This window comes from Gossypium raimondii, chromosome 8, assembly GCF_025698545.1.
Source record: "Gossypium raimondii isolate GPD5lz chromosome 8, ASM2569854v1, whole genome shotgun sequence".
Taxonomy (NCBI): Eukaryota; Viridiplantae; Streptophyta; class Magnoliopsida; order Malvales; family Malvaceae; genus Gossypium; species Gossypium raimondii.
Window position 1 is genome coordinate 62,373,544 of NC_068572.1, and position 23,788 is coordinate 62,397,331.

Genomic DNA, 23,788 nt, shown 5'->3' on the forward strand with positions numbered 1-23,788 from the left:
GTGGATGATCGTCGCTCTACGTCTGGTTATATTGTGTATATAGGGACTAATCCGGTTGCTTGGTGCTCAAAGAAGCAGACAGTGGTGTCCCGATCCTCAGCTGAAGCAGAATACCGCAGTCTAGCCAACTGCGTGTCGGAGTTACTGTGGATCAAACAGTTGTTGGACGAGGTAGGCATCTCAGTGTCAAAAACTCCAGTAGTATGGTGTGATAATTCAGCTACAGTTTCAGTGGCTGAGAACCCCACACATCATGCTAGGATGAAACATGTTGAGATAGATCAACATTTCGTACGAGAGAAAATTCTTGCTGGGTTACTGCAAGTTAATTTTGTCCCGTCGGCTCAGCAGATTTCTGATGTGCTAACAAAGCCCATTACACCTAAACGTTTTGGGTTCTTCAGGAGTGCTCTTCGAGTTATGTCTTTTAATGATCATGAGGTTCAAAAGTCAAACAAACTAGGGGAATGATAGAGCAGTTAATAAAGTTGTTAGCAGTTTGTAAAACGGTTACTCTTCAGTTAGTCATCAGTTAGTAGTTAGTTGCATGCGTTGTTGTATAAATATGTGGAGAGTCAGTATGTACATAATAAGAAAGTTTATGAAATGAATTACAGTTGATTCGTTCATTTCTTGTATTACTCTTTGAGTAATTAGTTTCACACTTGGCTCCCGACTTTCGTTTATTTTAAAGTCATACAATCATATACGTCCCAAAATTCCAAGTAGTTCAAACACTTACGTAGAGTTTTTCGTAGTGACAGCAATGTCGGAGTCATTCAACGCTTGAAAAGGACAATCTAGTTTATATTGTACTATACTTTATGTACTTGGTTTCTTTTTTTTAATTAATGCTTTCTTTTTCTTTATGTAATTGCTTTGTATAAATTTACTTTTTCCAAGAGATATATCTTTATCCAATGAAAAGAAAAAGAAAACTCATGGATCTAATTTTTTTAACTGAAAAAAACTGCTTTTTTTTTTTAAGAGACCGACAACCTTCTTTTCAAATTTTCATCTCAACGAATCAGTATTGTTCCTGAATCGAACTTAAATTTTGTCTCTCAATTTTACGGACAACCGAAATACTTAGGCCACCTAAAGAGACAACAAATGCACAATCGAGCCGAATAACATGCAACTTTGATAGAGATAATGAACAGTAAACCTCATAAGGGTTCGAAGTACTTTTATGCTTGCCTTTCTAGACTACTCCGCTTTGGAGCCCAATATGGCTCATTTTCTTTCTTTTTGTTCTCTTTGTTCCATTCTGCATAGTCAGCTTTTGTGCTTGCTTGAGTTTTGCGGTTTCAGGTCCTTTTAACTTCTACAAGCACTAAGATTGTCTACACTAGATCACATTCATGTAATTTGGGCTCACAATGAACCTGATTTTGTCTGGACTCATTGCTCTTTATTTAAGTTAGACTTGGACCTTTCATTTTTTTTTATATGAAAATTGATTGCTCGGGAATTTAGTTAAAACAAACCATGTCAATGTTACCTTTAAAAAACATGTTAATTTTGTTAGAAAGCACACAAAGTTTGGTAAAAGTATTGTACACGTCCTTTCCCTATTATAGTCTGAAATATATTTTGCTTTAAAATGAGCAAAAATAAATCTTTAATAGTTAGAAAAACGAGTAAAATGATCATTTTGTAATAATTGAATAAAACTATTAAATGCAACGGTACTTCGAATTAAGCAACAATGAGTCCCCTTATAAAATTATTTTCCTTTTCAATTGTTATGGAAATAGGGATGACATCAAAAAATTTTGAGGGACTGAGATAAAATTATAAAATTTTAGAGAAACCAATGCTATTTTTCTGCTTAAATTAAATTATTAAAATTTTATAACGGCCAAAAATAAAAATTTTCCATTATTCAAAAAGATTTTAAAAAAACTTAAATGAAATAATTTATTATTACCAAAGGCTAAGTTTGCAATTAGCTCATTCTGCCTGCCCCTTTACTTCATCTTTGTATAAAAGTCACCATTTTACTCAATTTTCTAAGGACCTTTGGGCTGAATTTAAGAGTACAAGGACCAAAATGCACTCTGCTCTATAGTATAGGAACTTGTACCACACTTTTACCAACAAAGTTTCGTTGAAACGAAAATAAGTTTAGAAATCCGGTGGTCCAGAAAGAAAAAAAAAAAAACAAAAAACAACTGCAACAGCCATGAGTAAGTTCATGTACTGTCTCAACTCTTCGAGTCTTCGAAAGAACCAAGTTATTGTAGAAAGATAAACATAGGCAAGTTAGGGTCGTTAACTGCCACTCACATGGGACGTCTCTACCTGCCATGCAAACCCCAACCCGACAACACAGGATAAATGTTCATCAGGCTATGGCGTAAAAAACATGCTGACATCTCTTTATCATTACATAATTATTGTCATACTCAGTGAAAAACAAACATATATATGTCATTGCCTTGTAAGAAAATCTGTAGAGATGGGATTGGAGGATTTAGGGGAGAAAAAAAAACATGATTTTTGAGTACTGCTGTTTTACTTGTTGCTGTACCGTGGACTATGAGTTTTGTTACTTTTGGCTAATTTTTGTTCACAAATTGGTGAAGTTTCTTTGTCTTTCTAGCAACTTTCACTTTCTGGGTATTCTTTTTCCTCCTCTTGTTTTGACAACTTGCGTGTCTCTGGCTGGAAAAATAAAAACAATGAAATAAATCCAAAGGTATTGTCATTTTTAGGGTTCAGGCATCACTTCTTATTATGCCAGATGGCCTATTAATCAAAAGGGTAAACTACACTAATAGCTACCCCAATTATTAGTAGATTTGTTTTTGTCATCAAATTAAGAAAAAGTTAGTATAATAACAAATTTAACTTTCAATATTTATAAATTATATCAATTTAGTCTTGAATCTAAAAAAAATTTAACCCTCAACGAGATTTACGCATGGTGTTTATTGGGGTTTTTTTTTTCTTTTGCAGCTTTACTTTTCTATATACAATGTATAAATATTGAGAGTTAAAATTACTGTTATACCAATTTTATATAAAAATATTGATATAAAAATATGATTTTTATAAATAATTAAATAATTAAATATAATGATATCAAAGGTAGAATCATTCTAAATTCAAAATATCGTAATATTTGCAAACAACCAAAGGAGAGCTAGTGGTTCATTATCATCACAAGTAACTATGAAACCCATGACACCTTGATAGATGTTGGGCACAATTTGTTTTGGGGGTAAAAGGCATGAACAATGCCAATGGTACCTAAAAGAAAATACATATTCAATCTATGCGGCATGAGTTTATTCGAAGATATAAAGATTTCAAGTAAACCAAAATTTAGCCAACTTAAATAGGATCAAGCAGAGATTTAGTTTAAAAAATATATATATTTTAGAATCATTTTTGATCCACCTAAAAGTTTTCATTTTACTGTTAAAAATAATAAAATAATATTTAATAATTAAATTTAAAATTATTATTTAAATTAAATTAGAGTCAGACCAGATCAACCCGAAGTACAAATGTCCATATCCAATCCCAACCCAACTACTAACAGCTGGAATGATCTGCTTAAATCCCACCAATTTTAATAGTTATACCTTTAGAATTTCTTGATACAATTTTTTTAGAAGTCTTTTTGGCACATTATGAATTGGGGGAGTGGATGATATTGCTAGGTTTTTTCTTTTAATTCTTATGTTTGGTTTGATTATTAGCATAATAATACAAGAAAAAAAGTTCATTAATACATATATATTACAATAATTAAACATGCACTAAAATAGTTAATATAACTTTAAACTTGAAATTATATTCTTTAAAATAAGCAAAAATTCCTTCTCTTTTCTAAAATAAATAATGTGAGTGACTAAAATTTCTAATAAAAGTTAATTTATTTCTAAGTCATGTACAAAAATATGGTGAATTAATGGTACTCCTATCAAATATAGTTATCTTACTGTTAATGTTGTATATAAAGGTTATAACTCATACTATATTTGCCATTGAAGTGCTGGCACTAAACCATGTATGAGTTGTGTTTAGATTTATTTAGATTTGAATCTCATTGTATGTGTCATTAAATTATTTGGTTTGATTCGAGATATATCCTAGATCTATAATTTTAACTAAAAAATATGTTAATTTAATTATTGTCTCTTTTTTTATATTTTTATGTTTAATTTATAATTTATGTTCGAGGTTCACGGTTGTCACTTTCAATAAGTAACAATGTGATCTCCAAGATTTATGTTTGAGATTCATAGGTAACAATGTGGTCTCTAATATTCGAGTTTATATTTTTTTAAATTATAATATATTTTATCATTACACTCAACCATTATCGATAATTGTTAATATAAATGTGGGTATGATAAGATAATCCCCAAATAATGAAACAAAAAATAATAACAATGAGCACCGAGAATCTAACTTCCGCCACCGCGGATGATATCATTGCTTGCGACATACAATCAAATTTATGTTTTATTTGAAAAACCAACCAAAAACAAAACAGAGAGAAAGTTGGTTTCACTTTTAATAAAGTTGAGTTCGGTGTTTATAATTTTTTAATGAGTTTAATCTCATTGGCTAAATTATTTTTACTAAAATTTCGGATATTATTTTTATAATTATTAGCTAATCAAAATCAAAAGCCCTTTAATTCATTGATTAAAAGAAGAAAAAAATAAAGGTAATAATCTAATCTAATTTTTAACACAAATCTTTTAGTGAATATTCCTAATTTAGTATATTATTTTTTAAGAAAAATTACCAATTACCGATTTCAATCAAATTTGTTTTTATTCAAGACGTTGAAAGAAAACTCATCAATAAAAAGACAAACAAAAAGTAATAATAACAAAAGAGCAAATGCCACCGTAAAAAGCAATGGGGCCTACAGTATCAATTTTTGTTCTTTTTTAAGTACAAATAAATGTTAATAAAACACATGGCATAAACGCGTCTAAATTATATCGACGTGAGACATAGGATGTGGCGGGATTCAAGATTTTGATGTCCCATCCATTCGTAATACTTGATGTTTAGAGATTAAGTCTTATCTCGATTAGCATTAATGTTATTGTTAATATAGATATATATAAATTTAAACATATTAAAATATGTTATACTCTTATTTAAAAGTTAAGAAAATTTGACGATATATTCTGTACTTTGCTAAAAATCGATCCCAAAATAAAATTAATGTTATAAAAATTATGCATATATATATATATGGAATTATTTGGGAGTGTCTACAAAAGTTAAATTGTCCACTACGAAAATGGAAATAATAATAATAATAACAAACACCCAAGTGGGTTTGTCTGTAAAGCCTCACCACTATTTTTTCTAAACATTAATTATTATATAAATTAAATATATAACTTTGCCTAATTAATTAAGAATCAAATTTGATTTGATGCGTAAATTTTAATTTGACGTAATTATATTCAAAAATTTAAATTGTGGTTCATAAATATATCTGAAATTTTAATTTTGATTTAATTGTACATTTTAAAAATTAAATACATATATTTATTTTCATATTAGATTAATATAATTGTTTATTTATACAGTATATATGGTGCTAATTTTTCAACAATGTTGTTAACTATTTCTAAAAATTAAATAAAATCAAAATTTCATGTATAAAAATCGCATAAAATCAAAGTTTATGTATGAGATTGTACATTAAATCAAAGTTCATGTATAGTTTTGATATTTATCCCTTTTATAATTCATGATATGCTTTGTTATTTTATATTAGAGTTAAGATTTAGTATTTGAGTTTGGCTTCAATGTTCAATTTGGTTCTTGAGCTTCTTCTTTTTTTCTTTTGTCCCATAATACCATTTGATCTAGGTACCAAATTGAACATTGAATTTACCAAATTCATGTAAGGAATTGAGACAAAAAAATCTCAGACACCAAATTGAACATTAATAAAACTCAATTACCAAATGATATATTAACCCTTTATACCATAATCAACTCGAAATTGTAGTTTAATATAGGATAAATCTCAAAACTACAAAAATTTTGATCTGAGCAATTTTATACATGAGATTTTTATTTGATTCGGTTTTCACAAATCACTAACAACAATTATCATTATAGAACCATTGTATTTTTACAAATTGCATAAACAAATAAGTATATTTATCTAATATACAAATAAATTGATGTGTTTATTTAAATGTGTACAATTAAATCAAAATTAAATATTGATATATACGTTTAAATCACAATTAAAATTTTATGTGTATGATCACATCAAATTCAAATTAATATATGAAATTAAAGTTTATATGCAACTTAAAGATTCAAATTTACATTTTTTTTTAATGTTGTGCCATCTGTTATATCTCTGCTTTTCAAAAGATTTTATACACTGTCCTTTATCTGCTATTAGCAAAACTTTTGTTGAGCATTCAACAACATAATTATTAAGACAGTGAAAGAGAGAGGGCTGAGCTAAGCCACTCATATATAGAATATATGGCAGAAAAGGATTGGATTATCCATCCTTAATTATAAGATTGTTTTGTCTCCTAATGAATGTAGTAATGCACGAGGGAAAATCCTGGAAGCACCCCATTGTTTTTTTTAACCTAAAAAAGAACAAAAAGAGATGAAATATGGTGATGGCGATGCTTATAGCCTTATTATACAAAGAAACTTACATATTTATGGAAAATTAAAAGATAGTGTGTGTATTCCTAGTGGGGAAATTGTTGTCTTTGTCGTTTTATGTAATTTTCACCATCTGCTATAAAGCAAGCAAAACACAGCATTGATGACTATCAGAGAATTTACAGCTTTTTAATGGCATTTTCTTTTACTTTCTTTCTCAGTAAGAAATAAAGCTTGTAGGTAGGGTTAATATTGAATCGTTTGGATAGAAGAACTTTTAATAAAATAATGGATGGCTTAGTGATTATATCAATCATTTAGTGATTTTTAAAAATTTATCGTCCGAGATTAAAATTTTGACTAATTTATCTGATTTTTAAGCTTCACGTATTTTCCTTTCTACCAAAAAGAAAAGAAGTTCACAACAAGATACACCAACCATAATTTAAATCCAGCGTCGTATTCGCACCAACCAAAATTTAAGAAACTTCCCTCTTCTATCCATTCTAAAACACTGTACGTAGAGTGGATTTTCATTGGAAGAGATCCACTAAACAGAGACAAAAAAAAAAAACAGAGTTTCAGGCCTTTTAAGGAAATAGCCAAAAAGGCTCAAAATGAAAAGAAAAGAAAAGAAAAGCTCACATTAATTAATTTAAAAAAACACTAATAATCCCATAGCAAATTTTCTTCGAAACTGTACCGGCAATCTTCCAAGCTTTGAAGCCATGGAGGAGTGTAAAACAACCCATCCACTGAGTCTATAAACATGAACTCATCCTTCAACTCGACCGACTCATAACTCGTCTCAAGACTCGGCAGCTCCACTATCTCACTTAACTCATCCGACCCTGAAGACAAGTCCATCTCAGAAACCAAAGACGACAACGACGACGACGATGACAATGTGGAAGAAGAAGACGGATGAGAGTCGAATCGTTCCATTTGAGCAGCTTTAGCCGCGGCGGCTTGGACGTCGCGGGGTGCTAAAGACACGGGCCGAGGCAACGAGTTAGCGAGTTCAGGGAAGTTGAGAATCGCTGAACTACCTTTGACACTCAAAGCGGCGACGTCATGCGCGCGAGCCGCCATCTCGGGTGTCGGGAAAGTACCGAGCCAAATACGCGATTTTTTTCGCGGTTCGCGGATTTCGGATACCCATTTGCCCCAGTTTCGCATTCGGACGCCATGGTAAACCGGGTGCTTGCTTGAATCCCTCGTTCTTTTAACCTTGAGACTGTTGGTTGAGTTAAGGGCGGAGTTAGTACGTGAATGAGTTGACCCAGGAGATGAAGGTGATAACGGTGGAGAAGAGAACGAGTTGGAGCTGCTCTCTGTCTCGGTCATTTTTCTTCCCTCTAAGTGGTGACTGACACTAACTGACTAACCCGCCGCCAAGGAGAAGTAGAATCTGGTTCTTAAAGAACAGGGGAAGTTGAACGAAAGTATAGATATATGTTACGGATGGAAGAAGAAGCAGAGAATAGAAGAAAAAGACGCCAATGGGAAGTGAAGTACAGTACAAAATTTATTTTTTTTGTGGGGGGTTTATTGTTCCTCTGCAAAGGTACGTTGATTTAAATTAATGAATGAAAAGACTGTGGGTGAGCTTTTTGAAGATGAGATAGTGAGAGAACAGAGCCACTTGGAGCTTAAACAGGCAAGGAAAGAGATGATGGTATAAATAATATTAAGAGATATTTATTTTGGGTTATGGATATAAATTGATTTTATGTTTATTTTAATCCGATTATTATGGATTTAAGAAAAGGAAATTTGTATAAAAATTAATTATTATGTAATTTTAAATATTAACGTATTTTTATTTTTATTCTTATTTTGAAAATTTAATGTTTTTAGTTTTAAATTTAAAAGGTTTAAAATTATACATAATCGCTTAAGATTTTTAATCAAAAATTAACTATTTATATTAATTAATAGTATTATAAAAATATAAAAATTAAGTTATGTTAAAATTGAAATATAGAAATTAAATTTGAATTTTAGTAATAAAAAGGAGAAGAAAGAAAGCAAAGTGCATGGAAGGTACTACTTCATAGAATTATAAAGGAGAAAAAAGGAAAGAAACGTAAGTCGTGAATCACGTGACAAATAAAGAAACAAGAATTGTGTAATAGATGTAAATTTTGATTTAACGTGTAATTTGATATATGAATTATAGGGTAAGGATGGTATGAAATAATAACGACATGTTATCTGTATCTATTTTTAATAGTTTTATGCCACGTTAAAATATTTATCCTGAAAAAAATTAAACCCAAATTAAACTTGAAATTGGGATGAAAGTGTTGATGTGCCATAAAATTACTGGAGATTGATAATATCCATATTTCATACAATCCATTCTCATGAATTTTATATATGATTTTGGTTGTGATTTAAATATATATATGAAACTTTTATTTTAGTTTAATTATGTATGTTTAAAGAAACAGAATTGTGTAACAAAATATAAGGATAAATTTTAAAATTATACAAAATAATTTGATACATAAATTTTGATTAAGTGCAATTATACATATAAAACTTTAATTATAATTCAAGTATATACATGAAATTTTATTTTGATTTAATAATGCATATTTAAAGTTCTTTTTATTTCAAAAATATATATACATATTTAAAGAAATAAATACATTAAATCATTTTATATTGGATAAATATAAATATTTGTATATGCAATATATAAATAAAAATGATTCAATATCAATAATTGTGTTAACAATCTGTGAGAATTGGAATTAGATAAAAAATTCATATATAAAATTGCAAAAAAAAATCAAAGTTCATGTATGAAATTGCACATTAGACCAAAATTCATGTATAATTTTAAGATTTATCTCAAAATATATCATACAATTACTTTACTCAATTAGTACTTTTAATTCTTCGTTCATTATACTTTATACTGATTCGATTTTACATTTTAATTATTTAAATATATATTTATATTGTACTTATAAATGCATTCTATTTACCATAGTTAAACTCTAAAAAAAAAAAACAGTCGTGAATATTTTTTGTAAATAGTTGAAAGTTGTTTTTTGTCAATTTTCCCAAATTTTAATTATTCATCTTGCTAATTTACTTTTTAAATTTAGACTTAATTCTATTTACCAGATAAAAGTAAAATAATATTACCATTATTAAACAAATTTATTTTACAAAGAAATAATGCTACTTTTTTTATATATATTTTAGCTACTATAAGTCTATAATCATATTTAAAGGTTTATAAATCGAAATTAATTTCGATATCCATGTTAATAATTAATTTATAAAATTTTGATACAACCATATTTCCTAAAATTTGTAGTCTAATATAACCTTTTTAAACTAAATAGCACAACTGAAACTTACAATGAATAGTATAAGAGATCAATTTCCCTACTGAGGCAAAGCAAAATTTCCCGTAAATTCCCATTAACTCATACAATGCTCACAAGAAATGGGCCACTCTTGCTACGTACTCTATGCTTCAATGGGGTCCCTTCATTAATTATATATACATACAAAACTTTGTCTTCTTCTCCACCCTTCCAATTCAATCATCCTCTCTTTACCATTTCCCCCCTCTTATTTCTCTATAATTTATGCAAATGTATCTCCATCACTAGTTTCGTACGTGCCAATAATACAACTCTTTCCTAATAATAAATTATTATTGGATAGCATACTAGGGTTTACCTTTGATTTTTGAGATTGAAGATAATGGTTGAATATAAGTATATCCACTCTTCTTAATCTAATATATGTTTGAAATAGTATCATGGTGATTTTTGTACTAAAACTCAAATTATATTTTATTCCTTTTATTAAAAAATATAAATTAGTTCCTGTACATTAGATCAAGGAGCAAATTGGTCATCTCTGTTAAAATTTTCATCCATTTGTACTGTTAAAAACTTGTGTGGCTAACAGAATAACTAAACAATAACATGTGATGTACATGTAAAATGATCAATTTTTAACAGAAAAATAATTTTACTGTTTAATCTAATATATACAAACTAAATTACTCATTTTTTAACTACTAATTGTTTTAACTTGTATGTAGAATTTTGGTGGTTCTTGATGGGTTCACCGTAAACACCTTCTAATAAATTTGTTAATGTATGTATAAAAAACAAAACTTGAGGACGACATTTAATTGAGGTCACAAGTTGGAAGCAGCAGAGCAGCCTTTTACCGATACGTTTAATGGGTCTGAATTGGCCTATTTAAGAATAAATGCTATCGTCTGATGTTTTCACCACCCAATGACTTACAAGGATACAAACAAGGGCTTTTTTTAATTTCTTTTTTCAATATAGTAAAATGATTAATTATATATCCAAATAGGTTTGTTTAAAATTAATTTTAAAGCTGATTGAAGTTTAATTTAATTGGTATTATTATTATGATAATGACTCAAATATATATTATTATTTTTATTTAAAAGTTGAAGATTATAAGTAGTATTAGAATTAACTATTAAATATATTTATTTTCATATTTAATTAATTATTTACCTATATTCAAATAATTTTAAAAAAAAATCTTTTATGAATAATTGGTTTTATCATGTGAAAATTATTATATCGGAGGACTAGGGCTAGGGCTAAAATCTGAGGACTGCACTGCACATTCTTAATTGATAACAACAATTAATTAAATACTATCCAAATGGCGATGGAGACAATGAAGTCATTGCGAAGCCAACCACTGCTCTGAATTAAAGTGAAAACGTTTTCAATGAACCACTTAAATTGAGGAAAAGGAAAATTTGAAAAGACAAAAATATTAGGCCAATACCTCAGTGGGGTTAAAATTAAGATGACTTGGGGTTATGTATAAGAATGTTTAGTGTGCTGTTTGATCTCTCTATTCAAATAACACAATGCTATTGTGTTCTTAGTATATCATCAATTCAAATCATTAAAAATGATAAACAAAACATCAACATTTTAATTTGTTGATACGTGTTATCAACTAGGAAGAAAAGGCGATGGAGAGAAGTTTTGGTTTGCTTGCGAGGCTGTGATAGGCGGAGAATCGGTGCTATAAGAGAGGAGGAGGAGGAGGAGAAGGAGAATGCTCTAAGGTTGTTGTGTAAGGTTCTAAGGAGAAATTAATGTCGATTCTTAGTTCCTCGTGCACTCAAGTTTCTATAGGGGTTCACCTCTTTGTTCTGTAGTGCTACTTAGCCGATAGTACAGTGTCCTATATAGTTGTGTGAGTTCGTTAGATGGCAATGCCATTACAGTTTAATTGTTGCCAATGAGTGCCTGACATTCCCGTCTATTGAGTTATGCCTGGATCGTTTTAGTGACAACAAATTATCTCTAAGTTGACTCAAACGAAATCTGTGAAAAATTATCTGTATTTTATTTTAAATGAAGGATTGTTTGAAAAAAATTATCTACAAACCATTTCTCAAAAAAAATCATCTGCGAAGTATCCAACAATTTAGCATGTATTAGGGTGGAGATATAACATAAGTTTAATGTAGTTATATATTTGTTTAGCACGAAAAATGTAACTAAAATATCCTTTTCTTTATCTATATTATATCTGGTAAACTAAGTAGGGGACCCATAAATTTCATGGGTGAATGTCTTTCGATAGTGACACCTCATATTTTTTGGTCCGTTTTATTGTAACAAAAAATTATTTTTCTAGTAAAGATGTCATCTCAAAACATTATTATTAAAATAATGATGGTGATGATGATATTTTATAATTTGATGAAACTGCTAGAGAGGCGAGAGCTGGCCAAGTTTTCACCATGTATTTGTCATGCTAGAAAGCTTGATTGATGCATGGGCTGTCTTATTGACTACAATAATTAATAATAGTGTACTACTTTTTCTTTAAAGGTATTCTTAATGTACTACTTTGGTCACACATATTTAACACCAATCAAAGCTATTTCTATTTAAATCAAGAATTTTGGGATATGAATATAAAAAGATTATAGAAGTTTTTGTATTAAGAATTAAATTAAATTATATTTTATTTATTTAAAAGTTAAGTAAATTGATTTATATATGTTAGACCAAATAAATTAAAGAGTAAATTGATATTTCTACTAAATTAATTCATGTATGGTCAAAACGGCATGTCATGTATAATTATTTAATTATTTTGTTAATTACGCTGATTTTAATAGTAAAAATGAAAAGATATCAGATTGCTTTTTTATTTAATATATAAGGATTAATTTACTAATTTTTTAATAAAGAAGACATATATAATCTAACTCTAAGTATAAATACATCAATTTTTTAACCGGAAAAACGAGATAACCCTTTGTTTAGCACAAAACAGTGACTTTGGCTGTTCATGTTTTGGTGTGGTTAATTATGAATTATGATGGCTTTGATATGAAGGATTATTGGTTTAACATGAAAAACAAAGCAAAGTTTCGATCAAGTTGGTAAATTGGAGATTTCAATTAGGCTTAATACATAATTCAGTATATAAGTTTGATACTTTCATCCTATATGGTACCCGTATTTGATTAAAAAATTATACAATTTGGTACTTGAAGTTAATAGTGTTAAATTTTACGTGTTTAATTCAATCTTAGTGTTGATTTGATGAAAATTAATAAACTAATAATAGTAGCAATTTATTCTCACCAAATCAACCTTAAAATCCAAATAAGATTACATATGTATTTAACAAATTAAACACAAAATTAAACAAATTCACAATCAACACTAAATTTATTCAATTAAAAAATAATGAAAATTCAAACCTAATAATATTAACAATTAACTTTTATATAAGTACAAAAATAGATCAAAAATAGGTATCAAATAATATATATTAAACCTTTTAGTTACCGATAATCCTCAAGTTCTTAAATAAAAATTGATCCAAAACAAATAACAACATTACTCTCATCTCACCTTTAGTTATTGTGATTCTATGTTGCTCCGATTTTTTTAAAATATTCAAAACCAGATATATTCCAACATAGGTATTAGAATACGGTCATTCCAAAAATCAAGAGTATACATGAAAAAAATTAAAAATATCCACCTTCAACACATGCTCTAATCCAACATTCATGTTCGAGTTTGAATAACATAAGGTTAAAGGGTTAAAGCCCCACAGATTCTTACATTACATGAATTAAGTCATAATTTTACTCATAATTATTTATCTTAACCATTTTAATAGAATCAATTATCATAAACACTGAACTGAGTAAATAACAATCAACTTAAATCAAAATAGTTAAAGTAACTATAAAATAAATTTAGGGAAGAAAATTCATACATTTACGTAAAATGATACCTAAACCTACGATCTCATAATAAAATAGCTAAAGGCGGTAGTGCTTTATACACCTCATACATGCAGCTTAAATTCTACGTACTTGGTCATTTATAATCACCACTGCTCTTAGTTTATATGTTGAATTCATGTGGTTGTACTTAGTATAAGGATATCATCCTAATTGCTCAGATGAAGTTATAGACTTTGCCAAGAGGAATGGAGATAAAATTTTAACATTTTGAGGGGATGGAAGATAAAAATTTATTTTAAAAAAAAATTAAATTATTAATTTTAATAAGGGGTTAAAATTAAAAAGTTCTTAAAATGAAAATTCAATTCAATACTTGATCCCTACCTGTCCCTACCTGTCCAACACATTTTCGGAGATATACCCTTTCAAGGACCCTATAAATCTGTATATATCCGTATCCAATCATCCAAGTAATATAGGAAGAGGCAGCCTTTCCCATAGAGATGGAGTATCACCCCTCATCTTCTAATTATAATTCTACAAAGAATAATGCATGCAAGGGGCAAAGCCACCATAAAACTTGTTTTTCTTACTACTACTCACTATGACTAAATTGGCTACCCCTGAAGTTCAGCCTCACAGCTGTGACTAAACTCACTACTGTCTGGTTTAAAAGCTTTGAGTTTTGCAATAAAAATGTGTTTCTAAATTGGAAAAACAAACTCATACAACATGTAAAAAAGTAGTAATTTACAGTTTAACAGCAAAGCATAATTTGATCCTTTATATCCTTTCGTGTGAAAGTCGCAAGAAATCTGATCTTCGAATCATGAAACATGAACAATGATGCAACAAAACATGTCAGGAAAACTTGTTCTTTGCTTATTATTTCCATTAAATTAGAAAGAAAAAAAAACATTAAAGAATGTCTTGTTCTGTCATTGTGAATGGGTGTTGAAATCGAAGTATATATTCTTAGTAATACAGCAGTACAAACACTTTGGTTTCTTACCCTTTCCTTCTCTTGGGACTGAAAATGAAGTCGTCGCTGTCATCATCGGCATCATTGTTGATTCTTTTCTTGGCTTTTACATCTCCGTTTTTTGAACTCTCGGGTTTGTTGCTTGGTTTCGAAGGTTTAATCGGAGTGCCGGCCCGGATTTGCTTCTGCCTTCTCTGCTTCTTTTCATACGCTTTTCTAGCTCTCTCAGGGGACAACAAGCCATGTTCCATCATCCTGCAAATCGAATTCTCTAAATAACCATGTTCTATTCACAAGTAACAAATATAGTATATCTGTCAGCACGTTAACCGGCCCGTTTTTCCGAATACTCAATGAATGCTTCATCCAACATTTTGTTTTGCTTGGATCTTTCACTGAAAATGCGACCTTTTCTTAGAACATTTCATCCATTCATGTTGTTATAGCATCGATTCTACGATGCCGGACCCCAAATCTAATCCATGTCTCTCTACCCTACCAAGACTAATATAACGATGACCGATTAACTGATGTTAGAAAATCGAACCATATGGAAACAAAATCAATAAGTTAAGCAAACTGCAGTAGCATAACTCATTGCATATATAGAAAAGAACAGCTTCGGTTTCAGGTCACTTATAACAGCAACTGTAAGGGCCTAGTAATGCATTCATGGCCAACATAATCATCTCATACAACCTTAAAATACTGAAAATTGGACCATTTCAACTTGTTGGTATTTGTTTTAGACATATATAAATATACAAGTGGTTCTATGATTCATTCTCTAATGAACAGCAATTTCCTATATATATACATAAGTGTTATTACAAGGAAGAAGCCTCACCAAAATTCTGCCATTTCACTTGTTGGTATTTGTTTTGACAAAGATTCATAAAATATTCGTAATGGTTCTCTCTGTCCAAAAAAAAAAAGACATTAACATCAATTATTAGAAACATGTTTATGGACAGAACCAAAGATTTTGAGGTAATAAAAGAAGACCAACCTCTTCTGGAGGATCATGTTTTTGACCAGGCAAAGTATAAACTTTTTTCTCCCTAACTTTAGTTTTTGTAGTAGCAGTGGTTTTTGATGAGCTTGAATTTGTTTTCGATTTTACCTTTAAAAAAAAAGTGAATTTCATACATTTTAGGGACAAAATAAACCAAACCCAGATCATTAAATTGATCACAGATAATCAAATTAAACTTAGAAATTAACAATTCACTGTAACAAAAAATGAAAACCCAGATCATCAAATTTAAGAAACAATCAACCAATCAATTGTAAAGAAAAGACAACAAATCTAAATAAATTACCTCTGCTTTTGTTATTACAGATTTTTGTTTGGAATCAACAGGCTGTTTTCTTGAAGTTTCGATCTTCTTTTTGTTGATAACAGCATCAAATTTTGGCTTTGAAGAACCATCTTGACCACTGTTCTTCGCCTTAACTAAATTGGTTTTGGTCTCTGTAGCCATTTTTTTTCAATTATTTGCTAATATGCTAAGCTGATCTAATCAGATCTATTCTTGTTCTTGCCTTCATTGAAGAATCTTTTTCATTTATTTTGGGGCTTGTTGAAATTATTAAATGACGAAAAAAGAAAAGAAATTAGGTTGCTATGAAGATTAAAGATGAAAATATAAAATAAAAGTTAGGAACTTTTGATGGTTATCGTCCTTTAACGACTTTTTAAGATTGTCAATACTTACATGCTTTCTTTTTTTAATTACTGAGATATGTGGGTGAACTCGAATTACTTTAGTACCCCTTCTGGTGTTATTAACTCAAAGGTTTAATTGCATTTAACGTTCCCAAACTATTAATTAAAATCTAAATTGGTCCAAATATCGTATTGTATTAATCAAGCCCTTTTGTTAGTTTAGCTGGCAATTTAAGTAATACATGCATTTCAGCATATAATGTGGAGCTTATTTAAAATACATACAAGAGCGGTTACAATGGGGGACAAGGGTCTTGGAACCCCTAAATCAGAAATTTATACATTTGAGTCTCTTTAAAATTGTAATTTTATATGTTAATACATGATAAAATTATATTTTGACTCTTCAATAATAACAAAATTTTGATTCATTTATTCTAAAAAAATTAAAATCATAAACTAATATAATGGTAAATTTGCGTTTTGACTCTCATAAAAATTTATAATTCAACTTCAACCCCGAAAAAGAATTCCCAGCTTCGCACTTGAACACAGATTAAATTGCAAATAAGTGTACTTATTGCATGAAAAACTTGAATACGATGTGTTAAGAAAATAACTAGTGCCAATAAAACTTAGAATGACTATTTTAAGTTTTAACATGACAAATCCAAATGTTTATACAAAAGATTTGCACGTGTTTACAATTTGATCAATGTGTTTAAATTATATTTCATATCATATTTGAGTTGATATTTAATACTCAAACTAATTAATGACTAGGTTGATAGAATAATTCAATAAAAATATTTTAAAGTTTGGAGGCCAATTTAGTATCTAAGTCATGATTAAAGGACGTTTTGTGAAATAAACCCTAGATGAAATGCTTTGGTTGTTAAGGGATAAAATAGTCGATTCAGAAATTATATGAAAGATAAGAAAGGTATCTTTTCCAACAATTTTTCGGCATTTACATACGTATTCTTTGCACTAACTTTCATGTAAGGGACGATTTAAGCCACGTCATCGGATAGTCTTTTGTCGGGACACGTGGCAGGAAAACCATGCATCTTACTGGAAAAAGAAATCTTAGACGTTGTCGGAAAATTCCATTTGTCTTTCATTTATAATGCATGGATCTCATCTGCATTTTCATTATAGAAGTTATTAAATTAAAATAAATCCACACTTATCTTCTAACAGCATTATTCTATGGAATTTTTTTTATATCATTTTTTTTAAATAATGTTTAATTAAACAACAGATAACTCGTTTAAAAGGGTTTGTTATGATTTTACTGTTATTTAATTAGTGAACCTGTTTCCTCGTATTGCCAGAATAAGAACATTATGGGCCAGAAAGTTACATTATTACGGCCATAACCAGAACTTGTTTCTTGGCATCCAACGGAATCTAAAGTTAAAACATGTTAAATCAAGGAGCCTTCATTACTACTTAAAAACAGGAGCCTTTTATTATTTTTCTCAATATGCAAAATATGATACTTCAATGTGATCCCATAAATCCAATTTATAATGTTTAGAGGAAGGATGTTATTAGGTCATTTGACGACAATGTTGCCCCTGCATTGGACCTTCATCACCTTTTTGTAGTGCTGAAATTGATGCATGTTTGATGCATTCGCATCGGGCTGGGACCATGGAGTAGTGATTTTCTCTATGATGTCTGAGGAAGAAATACTATCGGGTCATTTTCCAACAATTTTGCCAGCCAAAGGCAGTGGACCTTAGGATCAAATACGTAAAACAAAGCAACTTCTATTGCCTTCATCACCTTTTTGTAATGCTAAACCGATACATGTTCGATGCATTGGCGTAAGCAAGAGAACAAAGTAGTGATTTTATCTACCATGACTTAGGAGGGGCTATGATCGGGTGATGTTGGACTAAGGATCAAAAAGAAAAAGAGAACACCTTCTATTGCCTTCATAACCTTTCTGTCATGCTTATAAAAAAAACCCATGTTCGATGCATTGGCATAAGACGAGATGACAAGCAGTGATTTTATCTTATTATGTCCAAGGAGGGGGATACCATTCGGGCCATTTACCGACAATGTTGCCAGACACTGACTTGGACCTTAGGAAGTGAAAAACAAAAGGCCTTCTATTGCCTTCATCACCTTTTTGCAATGCTAGCATCCATGCATGTTCCATGCCAGGATCAAAGGAGCCATTTTTTAAATCTAAACTCTACTTAATAATGCATGAATGATGATAACCAAGAGAGGGTAAAACTCTGCTCAAAGCTTCTTGATTTCGAATTTAAACCACTGACTCTGAGCTACCACTAAACGATTGTTGGACTTCCACAGTACCTCAGTGGTATCCGAAGGCAAGCATCGTTGCCTGTGATTCTATCCCCCTTGACAGCTTCACCTATACTATCGGCCATGGCTCTTCATTCACTCTACCTGTAAGAACAAAATAAAATGATTACAAGCAAATCAAACATAGAACATAATCGAACAATACATTAATGACCATATTTAAGCTCTATATTTAATACCAAGGCATGAACAGATAGCCAAAAAAATCGACAGTGTTATGGCATTTCAGATTCCAAGGAAAACAATAAAGTAATGACTAGAAAGACGTAAGAAACAAACTGATGCAATTACCTCAATCATCTGAGGTATAAACCTCCGAGATTGATACTCCAAATGTATATTTACAAAAATATCTTCATATCACTTCAATTTTAGCAGTGACTGCTATTGATCAATTAAATTCTTCTGACATCCACTGGCAAATGAGAGACAACTGTATGGTCAAGCCAACAAAACTTAACGTAATGTACGGTAATGTAAGTTATGACAATTGACAGAATCCCCAAGAACTTACAAGATTGTACGAGTACCTGAAACTCTACACTACAGTACTTTTTCAGATTCTGGAGGACGCGGGCACCTAGATTCAAATTGATCAAGGTAAACATCCAGGGCTTTGATCCAAATTTATGAAGTAATGAGAAAAGAAAGCAAATGCATCCTGAATTAAATGAGATACAAGGTCAAAACAACCGTATCACACAAATGAAACTTTATCATCTACTAACAGAAGAATGGAGAAAAACACTTTACACATCATCCATCGAACAATTAAACACGAAACTGGCTTAACCATTGTCCCCATGCATGCAGAAAAAAACCAGGCTTGATGGACCACACTCCAGCACAATCCCATATATTTGCTCTCTCATGGTCACCTCATGGAAAGCATATAATAGTGATACGATCTGCCATCTCTCCACAAAAATCTTGAGCTATCCAAAGTCCAAACTCCATGATACTTGAAACACCAGCTCTGGGCTCTCTACAATTCAAAGCTGAAATCACGACCTGAGGTTAGCTATTCATATAGAGTATATCCATTCACTTCCTAGAAAGTAGAAATTCATTAAAAATGGTTCCGAATAAAATAAAACGGTTTCTAAAGATGTCACCTGTACCAATCACTTAGTTGAAGATATTCTATGGAATGATGGCATCCAGCTGCTTGAAGCACCAGTTTTGTTCCCATGTCCACGGCCATTATTTGTAGCTTCAGTTGGCCCCTCTGCTTTGGGTTGACTCTTTTTCAAGGCACCAGAACGAGCAAATGAAGTGGAAGGTATTGCTGTATTGCTCCCCATCTGCAACAGTGACATCTCAAAGCAGTTATTTTAAATTGATCGACTGATGGTGAAGTTACATCATACTAAAACTAGTAAACAGAAATGGCAAGGCCTAAGACACTTCAAAACATGCCACATTAATTTCAATTCAATTCCTTTTTCTATATTTAAACAGGCAGTTTATAAGTATACATGAAACATGATATAACATGCTTCATCAGGCAACTTACATGTTTCTCACCCATATTTTGATTAACCGATGGTCTAAACTGCATACGAACATCTGGACGACCAAGGTTACTTGGTCCTCTGTGCTCCATAACTTCACCTGAATAAGAAGCATCCTTGATTCCTGGAATTCAAAAATAAGGCAAGATGTGTGTCATAAAAGAAAAGTTCCAAAATAAGTTAAAAATGAAAAATATCTTCCGCAGGAAGAAACTAACTAGAAACCATGAAAGATTGAAACTATAAGCAGAAATGCCCCATTCTCCATAAGATGGAAATAACTACAAGTTACCAAACTGAAAATTTGTTAAAAAATTATAAACAAATTCTTGGAGTATGGACCTTTAAGCTTATCTGTAGTCATTGCTTGGCTGTTTCTTGTTCCAGAAAAAGGCTGCACATCCTGGAAAAAAAATATCAGGTGAAACAAGTATTACCATAAAAGATTGAGTTAAAAAACCGACCAGAATATGAAGCAGCCTCCAAAGATTGTCAAGCAACTATAAACAAATCCCTCTTGATAAATTTTTGGTTAGAGAAGTCATGGAATATTTAGGCCAAAAATATTCATGAGATGCAAGTCTTTTAATTGACAGAACCAAAGACAAAATAATAACAAGGAATTAAGAAAATACTAACAGATGATTGAGGATGTGTCTTTGTCCTTTGTGTCTGCTGGTACTTTAGAATTGTCCAGTCAAATATGTAATCAGACTCATAACCTGCAACATAGAATATGAGGAAGTTGAAAACCAGAAAATGCAAATATCAATTTGATGTTGTCCACACAGATACATGGTGTTGCCATTACAGCCAGACAGGACTATAAAATACAAGGTTATCAATTTAGAATCTAGGTTCATCAAATATTATTAATTGTCAACATAGCAACCCAAACAAGCAACATGGAAGAACATGAGAAGAATGGTGAACTTAGCAGTTGATTACCTTCTCGGGTAAACAAATCTTGAAACAAACGCTTCAAGAATCCATAATCAGGCCTCTGATCAAATGTTAAAGAGTGGCAATAGTGAAAGTATGATGCAAACTCCACAGGGTGCGACTTGCACAAGACCTTTTGAGCATGAAACAAATGATAGGTAAGCAATGAACAACAAAAGATGCTCAAAACATTTTTCTTTCATGTGAGGGGAGATATCAAAGAAGGAAATACCTCTATTGGCGTTGATAACTTCTTCTCACATATTTTATCATACTTCTGCTTCTTTGTAGCAGCCTTTAGACCCTGCCAAGGAAGACTAAATGCAGAAATTAACAAAATCAGTCAGACAACAGTCAGAAGCACAGTACTAGAAAACATTTGAATACATGAAGTCATCAGGATGAATGAGGTACAGATTAAAGCAAAATCAAGGCTCTTACAACCCCTAACGTAATTGAGTAGCAGAAAAAGAAAGGCAGATGAATTGGGGCATACCTTCCCCTCAAGAAATACAAAAGAACATAGCCAAGTGATTCCAAATCATCCCGACGGCTTTGCTCTGTGGAGATTAAAGAGAAAGTCAAGACACCTTTAGAGCTCAGCTGCAATATTAAAAAAGAACAGGGAAAAAAAGCAACAATCCTTACCAATTCCAAGATGAGTATTGCAACTAGCATAACGTGCAGTTCCTGTTAAATTTTTATTCTCCCTGTAAGAATTATAAAGAAAAAACACTTCTTAGCCAAGGGGGGGAAACCACTAATAAACAGATCAAGAAAAAGAACATGCTTAAAACTGAATTCTTTTACAGGCTTAAACATAAAAATTTAAATGGATCAGAAACAGAGCATCATCAAGTAAAGTTGTCCAGTTTACTAACACGTTAAAAAGGAAAGCCAACCAGATATTACACAAGAACTTGGTAATTGGATTACTACCTGTAAGGAATATGTCTATTTGTGTTGGGATCACGATATCTTTTGGCAAGACCAAAGTCAATTATGTAGACCTGATGAGGGAAAAAAAGAGTTATGGAAAATAAATAAAGCAGAAAGTAAAACAAGAGAAGTGTCATCTGTGCAAATCAAGCATTGAAGAAATGTACCTGATTTGCTTTCCTGCCAAGACCCATGAGGAAATTATCTGGTTTGATGTCTCTATGCAGAAACCCCTTAGCATGCATAAATTCTATTCTTGCAATCTACAACTCATCAAGGGAAAAAAAAATTCAAAAGGAGCATTATGCAAATAACAAATAAAGAGAAATTATCAAATTGTCATACGAGGATGAAGATCTGGACAACTCTTATTTGCAAATTCTTTAACTGTTTACCATTTGATCAGCCAACATTAAGACTGTTTTCAATGAAAACTTTCTCCCACAGTAGACAAATAAGTCTTCCAGGCTTGGTCCCAGCAAGTCAAGAACAAGCACATTATCTTCGCCATTTACTCCACACCATTTTATGTGAGCAATGCCACCTAAAAACAAATAAATTTGTGCAAATACCAATTGCATTAGCATAACTGAAAGAACATTTAAAAAGAAGTTTGCATTCTCAACATAAAACTACCAAAAAAATTTCCTTACTTCCTCCTTGAAGAATATTATACAGCTTGGCTTCATATAGCAATTGAGGATGTTTTGTCTGCCTGTTTTCCTGACAGCAACACAAAAAATATAAATTTCACTAATTTATATCAATTCAGTTTTACTCTCACAGGAAGTAGCTGTTTCATAAACATGATGAAATCTACAAGCACTTGTTCAAGTATACAATCAAGCTGAAAAATCAATTTTACAAATTTAACAAAATACTTGGCTAATTTCAAATTAGCCAAAAAAATGTTACAACAATTACAAAATCAGATAAATTTTCTATTACTCAATTAGTATCCACCTTAAAACCTTAATATTACAGCTGAATTTTTTTTTCTTTTAAACCATTCATGGTGAAAGAAACAAACAAAAATCAGAACTTGCTAACAAATTTCTAAGTGAAGACTTACAATCTTTACCGCGACAGTTTCACCCGTCTCGATATGAGTAGCTGAAACAAATCAAAACCAAACGAAAAAATAAATAAACATGCATCAAATTGATAAAAAAAATTGAGATGAATTAGCATAATAAAAGAATAAATAGAGCTAAAAAAACTGAAAAATACCAAGAAAAATTTCACCGAACGATCCACTTCCGATTTTGCGACCTAACTTGTACCTCTCTCCGACGATCCTCTCCATATATCAGCTGGAATTCTTTCTCTTTCGATTTTCTCTCTGGATTTTCCCGAGAATCAGTCGATTTGCTGATGGATTTGTGAAAGGGGGAGAAAATTAGGGCAAAGCAATTGAGAAATTGATAAAGCAAAAAAGGAAGATTTTAGAGATTTCGAGGAAAGGAGGTGGAGGACGAAAAATGGTGACCTTTTTTTGA

General features: G+C 30.8%; 3 protein-coding genes across 9 annotated transcripts; all 3 read right to left on the reverse strand.

The window, feature by feature from the left end:
* Positions 1 to 7,077: 7,077 nt before the first annotated feature.
* On the reverse strand, positions 7,078 to 8,268 carry LOC105792983 (dehydration-responsive element-binding protein 3). Its single transcript, XM_012621872.2, has one exon. It carries the CDS (start codon positions 7,978 to 7,980, stop codon positions 7,300 to 7,302), a length of 681 nt encoding a protein of 226 aa, XP_012477326.1. The 5' UTR covers positions 7,981 to 8,268; the 3' UTR covers positions 7,078 to 7,299.
* A 6,487-nt stretch (positions 8,269 to 14,755) lies between these two features.
* Positions 14,756 to 16,559, reverse strand: LOC105792984 (uncharacterized). Its single transcript, XM_012621874.2, has 4 exons — positions 16,199 to 16,559; positions 15,886 to 15,999; positions 15,724 to 15,794; positions 14,756 to 15,131 (listed from the first exon to the last, which is right to left on the reverse strand). The coding sequence occupies exons 1-4, from the start codon at positions 16,358 to 16,360 to the stop codon at positions 14,903 to 14,905; spliced, it is 576 nt and encodes a 191-aa protein (XP_012477328.1). The 5' UTR covers positions 16,361 to 16,559; the 3' UTR covers positions 14,756 to 14,902.
* A 1,434-nt stretch (positions 16,560 to 17,993) lies between these two features.
* LOC105792986 (casein kinase 1-like protein 3) lies at positions 17,994 to 23,788 on the reverse strand. Of its 7 annotated transcripts, none has more exons than XR_008198660.1 (18): positions 23,520 to 23,788; positions 23,362 to 23,402; positions 22,943 to 23,012; positions 22,685 to 22,833; positions 22,457 to 22,552; positions 22,290 to 22,360; positions 21,999 to 22,060; positions 21,847 to 21,910; positions 21,583 to 21,667; positions 21,357 to 21,483; positions 21,048 to 21,130; positions 20,751 to 20,811; positions 20,411 to 20,532; positions 20,010 to 20,198; positions 19,648 to 19,892; positions 19,425 to 19,474; positions 19,186 to 19,309; positions 17,994 to 18,978 (listed from the first exon to the last, which is right to left on the reverse strand). XR_008198660.1 is itself a non-coding variant. In XM_052634671.1 (15 exons), the coding sequence occupies exons 1-14, from the start codon at positions 23,593 to 23,595 to the stop codon at positions 20,019 to 20,021; spliced, it is 1,287 nt and encodes a 428-aa protein (XP_052490631.1). In that variant the 5' UTR covers positions 23,596 to 23,788; the 3' UTR covers positions 19,533 to 19,892; positions 20,010 to 20,018. The 7 variants fall into 7 exon arrangements, 1 of the variants encoding a protein (XP_052490631.1); XR_008198662.1 differs by having other exon boundaries at positions 19,186 to 19,327; XR_008198658.1 differs by having other exon boundaries at positions 19,409 to 19,474.